Below are 15,307 nucleotides of genomic sequence, written 5' to 3' on the forward strand. Positions count from 1 at the left end.
ACTTAGTGAGTCCCTCAGCAACTTAGCAAGATCTTATTTGCAACTCTTAAAAAAGTGCTGGGAGTGAAGCTTGGAGGCTTGGAAGTAGAATGACCCTGGGTTCAATCCCCAGTAACGACAACAAAATGTGCTCAAGGAGGCCGGGTTATCCCTTAGTGGTAGAACGCTTACCTAAGCAGGCACAAAGCCCTGGGTTTGATTCCAGCACTGCAAAAGAAAAACAAATCCATTTGACTTAAAGAATACATAAGAATTTATGCATCCATGAATACTGTGCTCTCCAGAGCTGGCCTTGGGAAATCTGACCCGGCACTGAGTCTACACTACCTGTGAGCTACAACCCGTACCCGTAGCCTAGGACATCTTTCCCAATACCTTTCAAAGCACCCACAGACTTTCAAGTCTGTTCATCGACACACACCTCATCTCTTCTGTAGTGGATCTGAGCTTTGGTCCTCGCCCCATTGGGATTGGAGCCATTGAGAGGAAGCTCTGGACTGGCTGCTACTCTCTGCGAGAGCTAAGGCTGCGGCTGTCTATTGCATTCACTTTCCAGCAGGTACCACAGTGCCTGGGTTAGGTGGAGGCTCATCAAGGGTTTGCTGAATGAACTGTTGATTTCGGAGGGGAAACAAGCTGCATAATGCCAACGGTGTTCAGAGCTAGTGTGTTTAAAACCACAAAGTAAGAGGATGGGCTGTCCTGTAGACTTGCACAGGAGGAAGTTTCCGAAGGGGACTCCCCCAAAGTGTGGAGCAGCCACAGGTGCATTGGGTATCAAATAATTAACTGAGCCGGGCGTGGTGGCGCACGCTTGTAATCCCCATGCTTGGGAGGCGGAGACAGGAGGATCGCGCAGGTTCAAAGCCAGCCATGCTGGTTTAAGAGACCCTGTTTCCAAATAAAATAAAATATATAAAATAGGTCTGGGAGTATACCCTGGAGGTAGAAGGGTTCCATCCCTAGTAATAATAATAATAATAATAATAATAATAATAATAATAATGTAGTTGCTTTAATATCAGCCAATGTTCACTGATGCTTTCTGGATGCTAGGCTTTATTCTAGGCACTTAGTAGTTTTATCTTACTTGTTTCTTCACAGACAATTACATGGAGTAGAGAATGCCATCGTCCCTGTTTAGAGCTGAGGGAAAAGGCACAGGGAGGTCATGTTGCTTGGCCCACACTGAAGGAAGGAGGTGGGGTGGGCCTGGACTTAGCAGGCCGACTCACGGATCTGAGCCCAGCCCTGCTCTGCTCTTCCAGCTGTGTGCCCTTGCACCACATAAGACAACTGTGATAAAATTATTATAATGCTATGACAGTATTAACACTTAGAGACATGCTGGAATCAAAATTAGTCTTGGTATCAAAATCCTTAGTGTTTCATTTTCTATAGGGGTTGTTGCATTACTTTTTTATTTTTATTTTTATTTTTGCAGTACTAGGGATTAAACCCAGGGGCACACACTCGGTCCTATTTAATTTTTTTTATGTTGAAACAGGGTGTCACTAAGTTGCTGAGGGTCTTGATAGATTGCTGAGTCTGGCTTCAAACTTGAGATCCTCTTGTCTCAGCCTCTCAAGTCCTGGGATTCCAGATGCTCTGCCATACGTGGCTAGGGGTTGCATTTCTTGAGCTCAGTAGGAACTTCTTGGGTCAGGAGAAGAAGTGAAGATGGTAGGTTCTCAGATGTCCAGGAAAGATGAAGCCCTTAATCGGAGAACACCGCCTTCCTATTTGTTCTCGTACAGGGCTTCTACAAACGCACTCCAGACTACCTTCAGATTCGAGAGTGGAAGAGGACGGGCTGCTTCCCTGTCCCCATGGTCCACTCCAGCTTCCTGATCGACCTCAGGAAGGAGGCCTCGGATAAGCTGGCCTTCTACCCCCCGCACCAGGACTACACCTGGACCTTCGACGACATCATCGTCTTCGCCTTCTCCAGCAGGCAAGCAGGTATCGTTTGTGTACGGTTTTGCTGCCACCAAGAGAACACTGAAATGCTTCACAAAAGCTTCTGGTTTTGTGAATCTTACTAAAAACACTGGTTTTAGTAAAACAAAACAAAATAAATAAAACTTCCTTCTCAGGTACTATATGAGGCATTGAATTACCTGCCGTAACCATACCAGCACCCTGTGCTTTGTTCATGAGAACATCAGTGACTGAGATCCAGGACCAGTCCCACCCTGGAATCCACTCTCTTTTGGGGGGGCTGAGTTGAGGGGGAGGCATTGATCATGACATCAGGAATTATGAGAAGATGCTTGGTTCTCTAGGCTGCTAACTACATTTTTGTTGCTAATTACAGATCTCCTTTATTAATTAGGAAACCATATTAGAAGCCCAGAAATAATACTAACAAAGCCTTTATTTAAAAATGGAAGTTTAGCCAGGCATGGTGGTGGCACAGGCTTGGAATCCCAGCATTCGGGAGGCTGAGACAGGAGGATCACGGTTCACAGACAGCCTCAGCTGCTTAGTGAGGCCCTCTGCAACTCAGTGAGACCCTGTTTCAAAATAGAGAATTAAAAGATAGGGCTGGGGTGTAGCTTGGAGGTAGAATGCCCCTGGGTTCCATTCCCAGTACTGCAAAAAAAAAAAAAAAAAAAAAAAAAGGAAGTTTATTTCCTCTCCATAAGTCCAAGCCGCTATGGTGGCTTTCTTCCCCAAAGCTTTTGGCATCCCAGCCTCCTTCCATACTGCCTTTCCACCCTCCTGCAGGGATCGTCCTCAATTGTAAGATCCGCCAGCAATGTACCAGCCATAGGAGCAGAAACAGGAAGAACGCTCTCTGTCCCTAGAGGGTGCAGTGACAGTGCCTTGCTGCAAGGAAGACTCAGAGCATCATCTTTATTCTATGCCATCATGGTAGAAAGAGGAACAGGTACTGGAGGTGCTGTCAGTCTCTGCCTCCGTCCCCCTCGAAGGAGAGGCAAAGCTGGGGCTGTTGTGAATCCTGGGAAGGCATTTCCAGCCCAGTCTGTCGGCTTCTTGAGAAAGACAAATTGACGGGAAGGAAAAGTATTTTTCTTTGTTTCACCCCCACACGTGGTCAGAGAGGACCTGATTCACAGAAACAGCACAACAGGAAGATGCACGACGTGACTAGAGCAAAGCTTTATTACAATAGGTTAGATCTTCCCGACGAGCATGCAGGGCCCATCGCTGATTTGCTAGAAACACCGCCATGTAACCACTAGTGAGGATGGGTTTAGGAACCAAGAAGAGGGCAAAATAACCTCACTATGGCCATTTGAGTTAAGGTAAAGGAGATTTTTCTGAGCCCCGAAGCAGCTGGGGAGGCTGCTGGAAGATGAAAATGTTAAATGCAAATCCAAGCTACCACTCACACATCAAGCCGCAGGTGTCTCAGGCATCAACTGTAGATTTGGAGAAATGTATAAGACCGATTCCTCTCTTTAATCTCTAATTGTTACAACAATTTAGACTCATTGACCAGGTATATGCACTTTTTTAGGTCTTGTGTCAGGGGAAAAGCAATCCTCAGGTGAGTTGGAAGTTTAATGAAGGTTCCGGTGTCGGTATTAATGGAAGCTGCTTCTTTCAGTTTGGTCTGTGATCTGCTCTGACTTTTCCAGGACACTTAGCAGAGTAGGGGCCTTCTTGTTCCTTCAATGTGCCAGTCCCTTGGCTTTGGAGCTATAAACAATTACAATGATGTTTTTTGCCTAACAGAGTTCTCCCTGGTAACCATTGTACAAAGCATTATTGTGATTCGGGCACTAACTTATTGTGATATATTTAAAACTAATACCTGGATGTTTGGGGTTCAGGCTGGATATTTTGTAGTTCTGCCCTTCAGTGGTCTGTCCATCAGGACTTTATTTTATTAGTGAGACTTCCCAAAGGCCTTTTCAGGACATTGAAAGCAGGTATGGAGCCCAAAGCTATTGGATGACTTACCTGGGGGGAGGAGAAATGGAAAAGGAAGGAGAGAAGGTCAACCCAGCTGGCTTCCCATCGGTGCCTACCATGGTGTCAGACTCTGGGTAGGATGGGGAGGTGAAGTATAACTCATCTTGTATCTTTACAAGTGAAAACATTAGAGTGATAACAGCAGTGGTCCAGATGCCAAACAGGGAGGAGGTCAAGGCCAGAAAGTGTCATAGTCATTTGGGGAAAATGAAAGCTATTTCCTGACAATGGTGTGGTTCTCAGGTTGTAGCTCACTGATCCCAAGGGCAACATAAATGAACCCAGGAGTCACTTGTTACCAACGATGTGCCTCTCGGCTCTTCTTTTCTTGGGTTCAAAACAAAGCACTTCCCCTCCCATCAAAAGAGCCTTGGTGAGAGATAATGATCATTCTTTAGTTCTCACTCTTCCAAAGCTCCCTAGCTGTGAGTCGCCCATGGCATCATTGTCTAAAGGTACAAAAGGAAGAGAAGGGTCTTCCCCGTTGCAGGCCAGACCAAGTGACCACAAACCTAGGTCTGACATGTTTCACCTCGATTATAGCTATTGCCACATATGGGCGATGAGTGAGAGAGGCAAGGGGAGTGTCCTGAGCTGGGCTTGGCAGCCTGTCCAGCCCAAGGAGAGAGCACAAGGTCAGAGGCAAGCCTCTGTGGCTATGTAAGGCCAGGCAAGAGTTTACCTCCCATGTGGCCAGTGATCTGGGCTCTGTATCGTGGCCACAGGAGCCATCCCCGGCGCCAGCTAGCCATCTTCCAAATGTCTGCTGTGACTCAAAAGAGGCAAGTGGCATGGGTGATGGGCACGCATATCTGCCTGGAGGACATTCCTAGTGCTGATCAAAAGAGCCACCTTAAGGGAGGTCCCTAGTGATATGGCCCCAAGACTTTTTTTTTATGTGTGGGACCGGGGGTTGAACCCAGAGGTATTCTATCTTCAAGCTTCACCCCAGCTGGATTTTATTTCTTATTTGGAAACAGGGTCTTGCTAGGTTGATAAGAGTCTCAGTGCTTGCTGAGGCTGTTCTCTAACCCGCGATCCTCCTGTCTCAGCTTCCCAAGTACAGAGATCACAGGCTTGTGCCACCATGCCCGGCAAGACTGAACTTCTTAATCCACGGTGGGTAGAAAGAACTTGACTTTGGTCCTCAGAGATGAAGATTTGGCCCCAACGATTTAGGGAATGACCTTGAACAGGCTCTAACCTTTTTGTATCCCTTTTTTGAGTGTGTGCATGTGGTACTGGAGGTGGAACCCAGGGGCTTTCTACCTCCAGGCTATATTTCCACACCTATTTTTCTATTTTATTTGGAAACAAGGTCCCGCTAAGTTGCCGATGCTGGCTTTGAACCTGCGCGATCCTCCTGCCTCAGCCTCCCAAGCGCGGGGATTACAAGCGTGCGTCACCACGCCCGGCAGGCTCTAAGCTTTTTAAGTCTGATTTTCGTCACCAAGGATAAAGATACTTATATCAACCTGAATTGTTAAGGTACTAGGTGAGCACAAGAGAATGAGTTAAATCTTTATAGGGAAATCAAAGTCTTTCTACTATACGATAATTTAATTTCTTATACAAAAGGAAAGCTGTTTTCCCCAGAGGCAGCTTTCACTGAGAGTTCCAGCTTCTTTCATAGACTTTATCTAGTTTTCAACTCATTCCACTTTTAATTTTTTAATCAAATCATAATTTTTTTATAAAAAATGTATATTCATAGTTGAAAGAATTCACATAGTTACCTAAAGTTTATTTAAATATGAACAGGGCTGAGCATATCATCCCTGGGCCATTTTTCTATCCCCAGGAAATTTTTCTCTTTTTCTTCTCAATGAGAGTATAATATTAATATTCCTGTTTCTAAATCACATAATTGTGTTGCTACTTCTTTTTTTTTGTATTTTCTATTGAATTTCTGCTACAGATGGTGAGACGTTATCTCTCTCTGTCCTTTGCTCTCCTCCTCTGCTCCCCTTGTCCTTTCAATGTAACTTAAGATGGATAATTTTTGTTGTTGTTATAATCATATAAAATTTAATCCAATCTTGACTATTATTTCCTTTATTTAACTTAATTATTCCCCCTGTCTCTCATCTGTCTTAGTTTTATTATTACTACTATAATAAAAAACAAATCACTAATATTCTCAAACTCCTCAAAGTTTTCAGATTCATTAGCTGTCCTCTTTTGCATGTTTGTGAAGATGTCTCTCCTGGAGTCTTCTGATATACTCTAATCTAGGAGGAGTCACGGCCATCAACCCAGGACTCATTTCTCTTCTCTATGCATTGGCTCTCCTGGTTGTGCCCAAGTCTTCTTTCTCATGGGTTGTAATTATTTTTCATCCTCACCCTCCTTTGATCCTCTTTTTTTTTTTCTTTTCCTCCCTCCACAGCATCCAGTAACTTTCTGAGAAAGTGTACTGGGAGTATATATTTTATGACCTTGCATGTCTGAAAATTTCCTTCTCATACCCTCACACTTGATGGATCGCTTGGCTAGGTATAGTATATCCTTTTTATAGAAATCTTTGGAAAGTGAAATGGTAAAATGGTAAAATGCCTAAATAGAGAGTCAACCTAAATATTAAAGTTTTTTTTCTTCCACTTCCTGAATTCATCATGATTTTTCAAAAAGGCTCATTTTTATTTGATATTTCCTGGAAGCATGATGTGAATAAACAGCAGAGCGAGTGAGTTCACTTGGGAAAGGCACGAGCAGCGAGTGTTTGGTGGACCAGCCCTGACTTAAGTCAGATTCAGTAAAGGTGGAGGATAAAGGCCCTTTTCTTTTCCTGTTCTTCCCTGTTAATGCCATGAGACAACTTCACCCGACTTGGCAGGTGATGCAGCTAACTGGTGGAAATTTCATCTGCACAAAATAGAGAAGTCACTATGCCCCTAATTCTTTCTAAGGAAACCACTGATAATTGTAGCAATTAACCAATCAGAGGCTTAGGCACATGGACCAGAACTTAGTAGACTCATCCTTTCAACTGAGCAATCTTTTAGTTGGTCAGGACCGTCCACTGCTAGATCTGTCACAGACCATCTTCATTTCCATATTCCTAGCAGTCCGGGTAAATATAGGTGCTTCATAACTCTTGGAGTTTACAGGCCGAGCTGTCTTCAGCACTGAGGATGAGAGGACTATGACCTATTGCTGGGATTGTCACAGTCCATGTTTTGAACAGGCCTTGAAAGGCAGACATTCTTTTGCCCCTGTATGAACTTATTTGGAAGTGTCATGCCTGCTGAGGGAAGAAATAAAACCAAAGAGAAACACAGAGAATATTAGGTTTCTTTTGTATTTTTTTTTTCATTTTTTGTTTTCTGGATGCCTAGGTTTGGCTTTAATAATCTGTCAGCCTTACGGGATTTTCCTGTTTGCTTTCATAGCCAATATGGATTTCATTCCTCATTTTCTTGTTATTTCCTGCATGTGGATTCCAGTGTTCTGTTCTGTTCTCTGGAATGGGAAGTCTTTGCTTCCCTTGTGATCCCTTCATGCCTTTAGTGCTCATTTCAGGCCACGAGCGAGGATGCTTTTTTCTTTTCTTTTTTTTTTTTTTTTTCAGAGAGAAAAACCAATTTCCTCTGGGCTGAAGAATGGCCCAGAATTTTTATGGGCCCCCAATGCTGTGTTTTGCTTTTTTAATAAAAGAACATTTTTTTTTATTATTTCTGCAGACAGTACCTGAAATAACCACTTTTTCAATTTCAGTGTCAGACTCAGCATCTGCCGCAGTCCAAGCGCCCTTTCCTCGGCTGCCAGCTAGAAGTATATTTCCATATTGGTTGACTGTGTCCCTCTCTGGGTCCCCAGGTATCCAGATGTACCTCTGCAATCGGGAGCACTACGGCTACCTGCCCATCCCCCTGAAGCCTCACCAGACGCTGCAGGAGGACATCGAGAACCTCATCCACGTGCAGATAGAGGCAATGAGTGAGTTACCCAGAAGCCAGGGCAATGGCACTTGTTGCACTGGCACAGCGACCAAGCCAAGCACGTCTCTCCTCTTCCAGGCCTGGAATCCCATGGCCATCGGCCTGCCTAGGCTGGAACACAGCTATTCCTCTGTTCATTCATTCTTAAGTCTCTCCTGTGTGAACATGAACGTGACAAGGACTGTGTCCTCAGGAGCTCCCTGAGTGCACAAGTAAACACTTTTCACACAATGTTCTAAGTGCTCTAATAGTGTTTTGTGGCCTGAGTTTAAATGCTGAATTTGCTGCTTTCTATTTATATGGCTTTCTGCAAATAACCTCCTTAGTTCTGATATGGAGATGGGGCAGATTCATCATTGTAGATGCATATGTTTGTGGCCAATACGATAACAATTATGACCTGGACTTAATAATAACTTATACTTTAACGGATACCATGCTGGGTACATTTTGTACCTTGTCTCATTAATCCTCAAAATAACTCAGTGACCTGGGTTTAACTATCCCCATATTAAAGACAAAGAAATCGAGGTGGAGAGGCCTTAAGTAAATTGCTCCAGATCATTCTACTAAACAAATGACAGATTGAGGCCGGGCATGGTGGCGCACGCTTGTAATCCCCGCACTTGGGAGGCGGAGACAGGAGGATCGCGCTGGTTCGGAGCCAGCCTCGCTGGCTTAAGAGACCCTGTTTCCACATAAAGTTAAAAAATAGGTCTGGGAGTGTAGCCTGGAGGTAGAAAGGCTTCCAGGAACCCCAGTACCACCAAAAACAAAAAAACAAAAAAACCAAATGACAGATTGAGATATTTTTTGGTACTGGGGATTGAACCCAGAGGTATTCTACCTCCAAACCCCCAGTCCTGTTTTTACTTTTCTTTGAAACAGAGTCTCACTAGGTTGATGAGAATCTCATTACTTGCTGATGCAGTCCTTGAACCAGCAATCCTCCTGTCAGCCTCCCGTGTACTGGGATTATAGGCGTGCATCACCACACCTGGCTTGACAGATTGATATTTGAACCAACCGTACTGTCTCCAAATCCCTTGTACTTAAGCAGTATATTGTCAGTGTCTTTGGGTCTAGCATGATGTGAGAATGGTATGCTCAACAATCAGTAGGTAAACTACTGTCATTTACAGTGGTGGCCCACAGAAAAAATAATGGACCCACTTGGCCCAAGGGAGGACACTGCAAATGGCTTCCCAAGGTATTTTTGTTCTTCATCACCAACACGTAGGATGTGGACCTGTGGACAGTGAAGGTGGTCGGAAGGCCAGTGGGAAGTGAGGTGGAGAGTAGGTGGTAAGGAAGACCTCTGGTGATTTCAAAGTTGTTTGGATTTTTCCTAAAGGGAGGGAAGCTCTTAAAGGAATTTTGAATATAGAAAGTTCAGGTTAAAATTTGGACTTAGACGCCGGGTGTGGTGGCGCACGCTTGTAATCCCCGCTCACTCTTGGGAGGCGGAGACAGGAGGATCGTGCAGGTTCGAAGCCAGCTGCGCTGGCTTAAGAGACCCTGTTTCAAAAATATAAAATAGGTCTGGGAGTTTAGCCTGGAGGTAGAGGGGCTTCCAGGAACCCCAGTACCACCACAAAAAAAAAATCAGACTTAGAAAGATGGGTGCTCATAATCTTGTGTGCAATTGGGAGGCCTTGAATAAAAATAAGGGGTGGTAGAAGTGCCCAGGGAGGGAATGAGTAAGTTTTTGTGGGGATTTTTGTGTTTTTTTTTTTTTTTTCTGAAATGGGGACAGTAAGGCAATCAGCTTGGGAACCTGTGAAAAAGAAGTTATGAATGGGGTAATGAGGGCCAGTCTACGGCCAGAGGAGAAAAGACTATTCTGAACATTGCATGGCAAGCTGGGCAAAAGATGGCAAGGATATGAGCGGGAGCAATGGTCATGGGAATGGAGAGAAAGGAACAGAAGAAGAGAAGGTCAGGATATAAATGTGAAAGGACTTGGCCAAGCGTTGACTGTATTTACCTTCCCTATTTATAATCATGTTAACATTTAGCATTTTGAAATTTATAATAGAAAACATAATTTGAACAATAAAGCTTTGAGGGTTATACTGCAAAAATATGAACCAAAGGCCCATGTAGGAGGAATGAAATGTTAACAGTAATAAAATTTTATCTGTCAAGTATACTTCTTTATGAGAAGATGAACTTGGTATTTTTTTTTTTTTTGGTGGTACTGGGGTTCCTGGAAGCCCTCCTTCCTCCGGGCTACACTCCCAGACCTATTTTATATTTTTGAAACAGGGTCTCTTACGCCAGCACGGCTGGCTTCGAACCTGCGCGATCCTCCTGTCTCCGCCTCCCAAGCGTGGGGATTACAAGCGTGCGCCACCACGCCCGGCATGAACTTGGTATTAAAAATGCTTTGTACAGTGTCTAGAACCCAATGGGCAATAAAAATGCTGCCAACAGTATTATTTAGACTATATTTATTGAAGCATTAGAACATGCTTTTTTTTTTTTAATGAACAAACATGGAATTGGAATTCCTACCTGTAATGTGGGAATCACTCTATGGAGGTACTAGGGAGTGTAAAGATTTTATAACCAATGCTTGGTTTGGGAGTTTTTATAGTTTGAGGACACAGGCCTGATGTAAAAACTCTACCTGCAATGCAGGACGGTGCTTTGTGAAAGGAGCAGGTGCCAGTACAATAGGAGTGTGTAGTAGAGAGGCTGCTGTGGCCTGTGTGATCCAGGGAGCTTCAGGCTCAGATGCTTCCTAAGCTGAGCATTGGATAGAGCTATGGAGCTTAAACAACCAGAGTGATATGGCAAGTACACACCAGCAGAGGAAACAGAGTGAGCAGGCAAAGCGTTCCTACACTGGGAGAGGGTCGACTTATAACAGACAAGAAAACAAAGTTCCAGAGGGTGGAGTGTGTGATGGTTTGGATTTAAAATGTCCCCTACCTCTCATGGGAATAGGGTAGCAATGTGGAAGTGAGGCTTGTTGCTAAGGAAGGGTCTCTTGGGGTGTGACCTTGGGGACTGTACAAGGTCTCTCCTTCCCATGCTTACTCTCTGCTCTGTCTTCCATGATGTGAGAGCAAAGCCTTGCACTCTCCCTTTCTCTGCTTCCCATAATCAATGCCCTGAGTTCCACAGACCTGACCTAACATGGACTGAACCCTGTGAGCAAATAAATCTTCCTTCCTCTAAGTTGTTTGGTCAGGTTTTTTGGATCGCAGCAATGAGAATGTTTATCAGAACAGAATATCTTAACCAATGTGGCCCTGGAATGCCCAATTAAAGCAGAATGCCTATCCTGAGGAGTCAATAAAGGTTTTAGAAGACAGGGTTAGGCTGTAAGTACTTATTCAATTTATGTGATTGCTTAAGATGCTGGGTACACAGCAGTAAACAAATCAGGCAGAGGCCTCGCCACCCAGGAACTAATATTCTAAAAGGAGAGATAGACCAGACATCAAGGAAGCAGCTAGATAAAGATGTTGGGGGAAGAGTGCTCCAAGCAAAAAGAACAGCATGTGCAGAGGCCATTAGACAGGAAAAGGCTTGGGGGTTTTCTAGAGACAAGAGGCCAGCGTGGTTTGGAATGAGGAGCTGGGGCAAGGGAGATTAAGTCATGCAGAAAGAGGTGTCAGATTGTTGCAGAACATTCCGGTCATAGTAATGGGAACCCATGATGGGGGAGTTATGTGACTTATGCATGTAGGAGATTCATGATGTGATTTATGCATCTAGAAGGGTCGTTCCAGCTGTGATGTGGATACTGGAGGGTCTCACCATATCTTCCTGTGAGAGTGTTGGTGGTTGAGATTTGAGCTGCCGCAGAGAGATGACGAGAAACAGATTTAAGATATTCAGGTGATCGAGCCCATAGAAGTTGCAGAGCCCTGGATGCAGTCCATGAAGGGAAGAAAGGAATTCAGAATGATCCTAGGACTTTGGCCTGATATGCCATTTACTGAGATGGAAAAGGCTTTATAAAAAGTTTGGGAGAAGGAGGCTTTGGTCATGTAAGTTTAATATATTTTTTAGGCATCTGAATAGAGAGGTTGTGAGCGAGTTGGCTGTATGAATCTGGAACTCGGGGAAGAGATTCCATCTAGAGATAGACACTTGCGAATCATCAACACAGGAATACTATTTGAAGCCAAGGAACAATGTGAACCCACAGAGCAAAAGAACATAAAAAGGAAAGAGTAGGACTGATCCCTGGGGGAGACATACAGCCAGAATGCTGGGGAGAAAAATTGCAAAGTGTTTCAATAAAGAGCCAAATGCTGCTAAGAAGTTGAGTAAAACATTGGGAAGTATGCTGGATATAGTGGTGCACGTTTGTAATCCCAGTACTTGGGAGGCTGAGATAGCAGGCTCACAGGTTCAAGACCAGCCTCAGCATCTTAGTGAGATTCTCAGCAACCTAGTGAGACCCTGTTTCAAAATAAAAAATAAAAAGGGCTGGGGGTTTAGCTTGGAGGTAGAACACCCTGGAGTTCAATCCCCAGTGTCCCTCTCCTCTTCTCCTTTCCTTTCCTCTTTGTCCTCTTCGTCTTCCTCTCCTCTCTTCTCTTCTCCTCTCCTCTCCTTTTCTCTCCTATTCTCTCTCTCTCTCTCTCTCTCTCTCTCTCTCTCTCTCTCTCTCACACACACACAATATGGATAAATAATTGATCATCGGCTCTCAAGTAGAGCTTTGAGATAACCTTGATAAGAGCTACTTCAGTGCAAAGCAGGGGACACGAACTCACTGGCGTAGCCAAAGAGAAAAGAGCAGGAAATGGAGATGATGAGAAATTGACATCTTGCCGGGATCGGGAAGAGAACTGGGATGGGGCTGCTGGCGAGTGAGGGACCAGGGCAGAGGTTTTCTTGTTTGTTTAGTTGGTTTGGGTTTCTTTGTGCCACTTGCTTTTTAAAGATGGGAACATTACATGTTTGTATGCCAATAAGAAGGATCCAAGATATACATTAAGTTTCTTTCTCTTAAAAACCTAGTCCTGCATGTGGTGGATGGATCCTTCAGGATGATTAAAAAAAACAAGCAAACAAACAAAAACTAAGGAAGCCAGGCGTGATGGTGCATGCCTGTAATCCCAGTGTCTCAGAGGTGGAACCCCCAGGTTCAATCCCTAGTACTACAAAAGAAGGAAGGTGGAGTAAAGAAGGAAGGAAGGAAAGAAGAAAAGAAGGAAGGAAGAAAAGAAGGAAGGAAGGAAGGAAGGAAGGAAGGAAGGAAGGAAGGAAGAAAGGAAGGAAGGAAGGAAGGAAGGAAGGAAAGAAGAAAAGAAGGAAGGAAAGAAGAAAAGAAGGAAGGAAGGAAAGGAAGGAAGGGAGGAAGGAAAGAAGAAAAGAAGGAAGGAAAGAAGGAAGGAAGGAAGGAAGGAAAGAAAGAAGAAAAGAAGGAAAGAAGAAAAGAAGGAAGGAAGGAAAGGAAGGAAAGAAGGAAGGAAGGAAGGAAAGAAGGAAGGAAGGAAAGAAGAAAAGAAGGAAGGAAGGAAAGAAAAGAAGGAAAGAAGAAAAGAAGGAAGGAAGGAAAGGAAGGAAGGAAGGAAGGAAGGAAGGAAGGAAGGAAGGATAACTAAGGAGTTGTGGAACAGAAAAGACCAAAATACCAAAATATTCTGGGTATTTTGAGGGAAGAATAATACACATGCTGTGAACGCACAGACATGTAACTGCAGGGTCAGGTTTGAAGTGACCAAACCAACCCCTGTGTCCGGCTTAGCAAAGCTGCCCCACTGTGCTCTTGAATTTCACCCAGTTGACCATGCACATTTCTCTTTGGTGCGATTTTGCCTTTTTGACGGTGTCTCGGTCTGGATGGGCGAAGGCATGCTGGGACATCCAACTGTGCTCAGATCTCACTGGCTTGGCACAACCGCAGCTTCTTTCTTGCCAATCAGGGTCGCAGTCCTGGTGTCTGTCCCAGGCAGCTGTTCTCCATGTGTGGTTGCAACATTCCTGGCTGCTTCAAATTCTGGCTTCTCCCTATCAATACGTGCTACTATGATCCTTGTGTGGTATGGAGACAGGCATGGGAGAGCTGAACAGCTGCAATTTGAACCATTCCCAGAAAGTCACACAACCACAACTAACTCCAAGCAAGAGCGTATGCCTCCCGTGTTCCTCAATAGAGGGGAATGAATATGGGTGACGGGTAATGGTCATCCCTCATAGCTCGTAAGCAATCCAGTGACCAGCCTTTTGTTGTTATGGTAATGGATAGTGCTGGGGATTGAACCCAGGGACTTTCTATTTCTGAGCAACACCCTCAGCCTTCTTTATTTTTTATTTTGAAACAGGGTCTCACTAAGTTGCTGAGGCCCTTGCTAAATTGGTAAGACTGGCCTAGAATCTATGATCCTCCTGTTTCAGATTTCCAGGCACTAGGATTACAGACATGCACCACACACCCATCCAACTCTCATGTTAAGTTTTCTTGGTATTATCCCATTAAGAAAAGTTTTATTAGTTTGGAAGACCTTTTCAATTTCTTTAACTAACATTACTTCCAACCATTAAAGTGCATAATATATAAAGACAACCTTTTTGGAGGGTTGAGTAAATACAAATGTTAGCCAGGCATGGTGGCACACACTTGTAATCTTAGTACTTGGGAGGCTGAGAGAGGAGAATACAGTTAGAATGCAGTAAGAAGTACATTAATCATACCCATTTTTTACTTGTGGTGAAACAGGCTGGAGAGGTCCTCTAACTCTCCCAGGCCTTCATAGGCCAGATCACCTGACTCCAGAATCCTCTCTCTGTAGTGTTATTCTACACTTCCCAAACACTGATAAGATAACTCTTAAGAGCTGGATGTGGCAGTGATTGCCTGTAATTCAGTACTTGGGAGACTGAGGCAGGAAGATTACAGATTCAAGACCAGCCTCAGCAACTTAGCCAGACTCTTAGCAAGTTGGTGATACCCTGATTTCTAAATAAAAAATGTAAAAGGGCTGAAAGTGTAACATAGAGGCAGAATAACAGAACAAAAGGTTCAATCTTGAGTATGGGAGAGATAAAGAAAGAAAGAGAGGGAGGAAGAGAAAGGGAGGGAGGGAGGGAGGGAGAGAGAGAGAGAGAGAGAGAGAGAGAGAGAGAGAAGAGGAAAAAAGAAAGTCCTAAAGGAAATGAAGCTCATAGTGCACTTTGTATATCTATATACAAGTGCTCTTGAAAATAATGCCTGATCATTGGTTCCTGAGACAGTGCCGGGCTGTCCTGCTCTGCCCTGGATATCCAGGTTGGCTTCTGGCCTAGAGGTCAGGTGTACAGGTGGAATTCCATTGCCTGACCCTTCACTAACAAAGCACCTTGTGTTTCTTGTGTCTTCTAGTTGACCGTCCTCCAATGGAGCCCTCCGAGTTTGTGTCCGTTGTCCCTAAATATCCAGACAAGATGGGATTTGATGAGGTAGGAAAGTGCCT

The 15,307-nt window shown here is 44.2% G+C and overlaps 1 protein-coding gene across 1 annotated transcript in view; it reads left to right on the top strand.

The window, feature by feature from the left end:
- COLGALT2 (collagen beta(1-O)galactosyltransferase 2) overlaps positions 1-15,307 on the top strand; it is a gene marked incomplete at both ends in the record, with an annotated part of 107,763 nt that overhangs the window by 75,281 nt on the left and 17,175 nt on the right. Inside the window, 3 exons of the mRNA XM_080699002.1 lie at positions 1,758-1,962; positions 7,765-7,884; positions 15,217-15,293. Coding sequence (XP_080555128.1) covers positions 1,758-1,962; positions 7,765-7,884; positions 15,217-15,293 — 402 coding nt within the window. The remainder of the gene's footprint in view (positions 1-1,757; positions 1,963-7,764; positions 7,885-15,216; positions 15,294-15,307) is intronic.

Source organism: Muscardinus avellanarius (assembly GCF_963383645.1).
Source record: "Muscardinus avellanarius genome assembly, chromosome: 7".
Lineage (NCBI taxonomy): Eukaryota > Metazoa > Chordata > Mammalia > Rodentia > Gliridae > Muscardinus > Muscardinus avellanarius.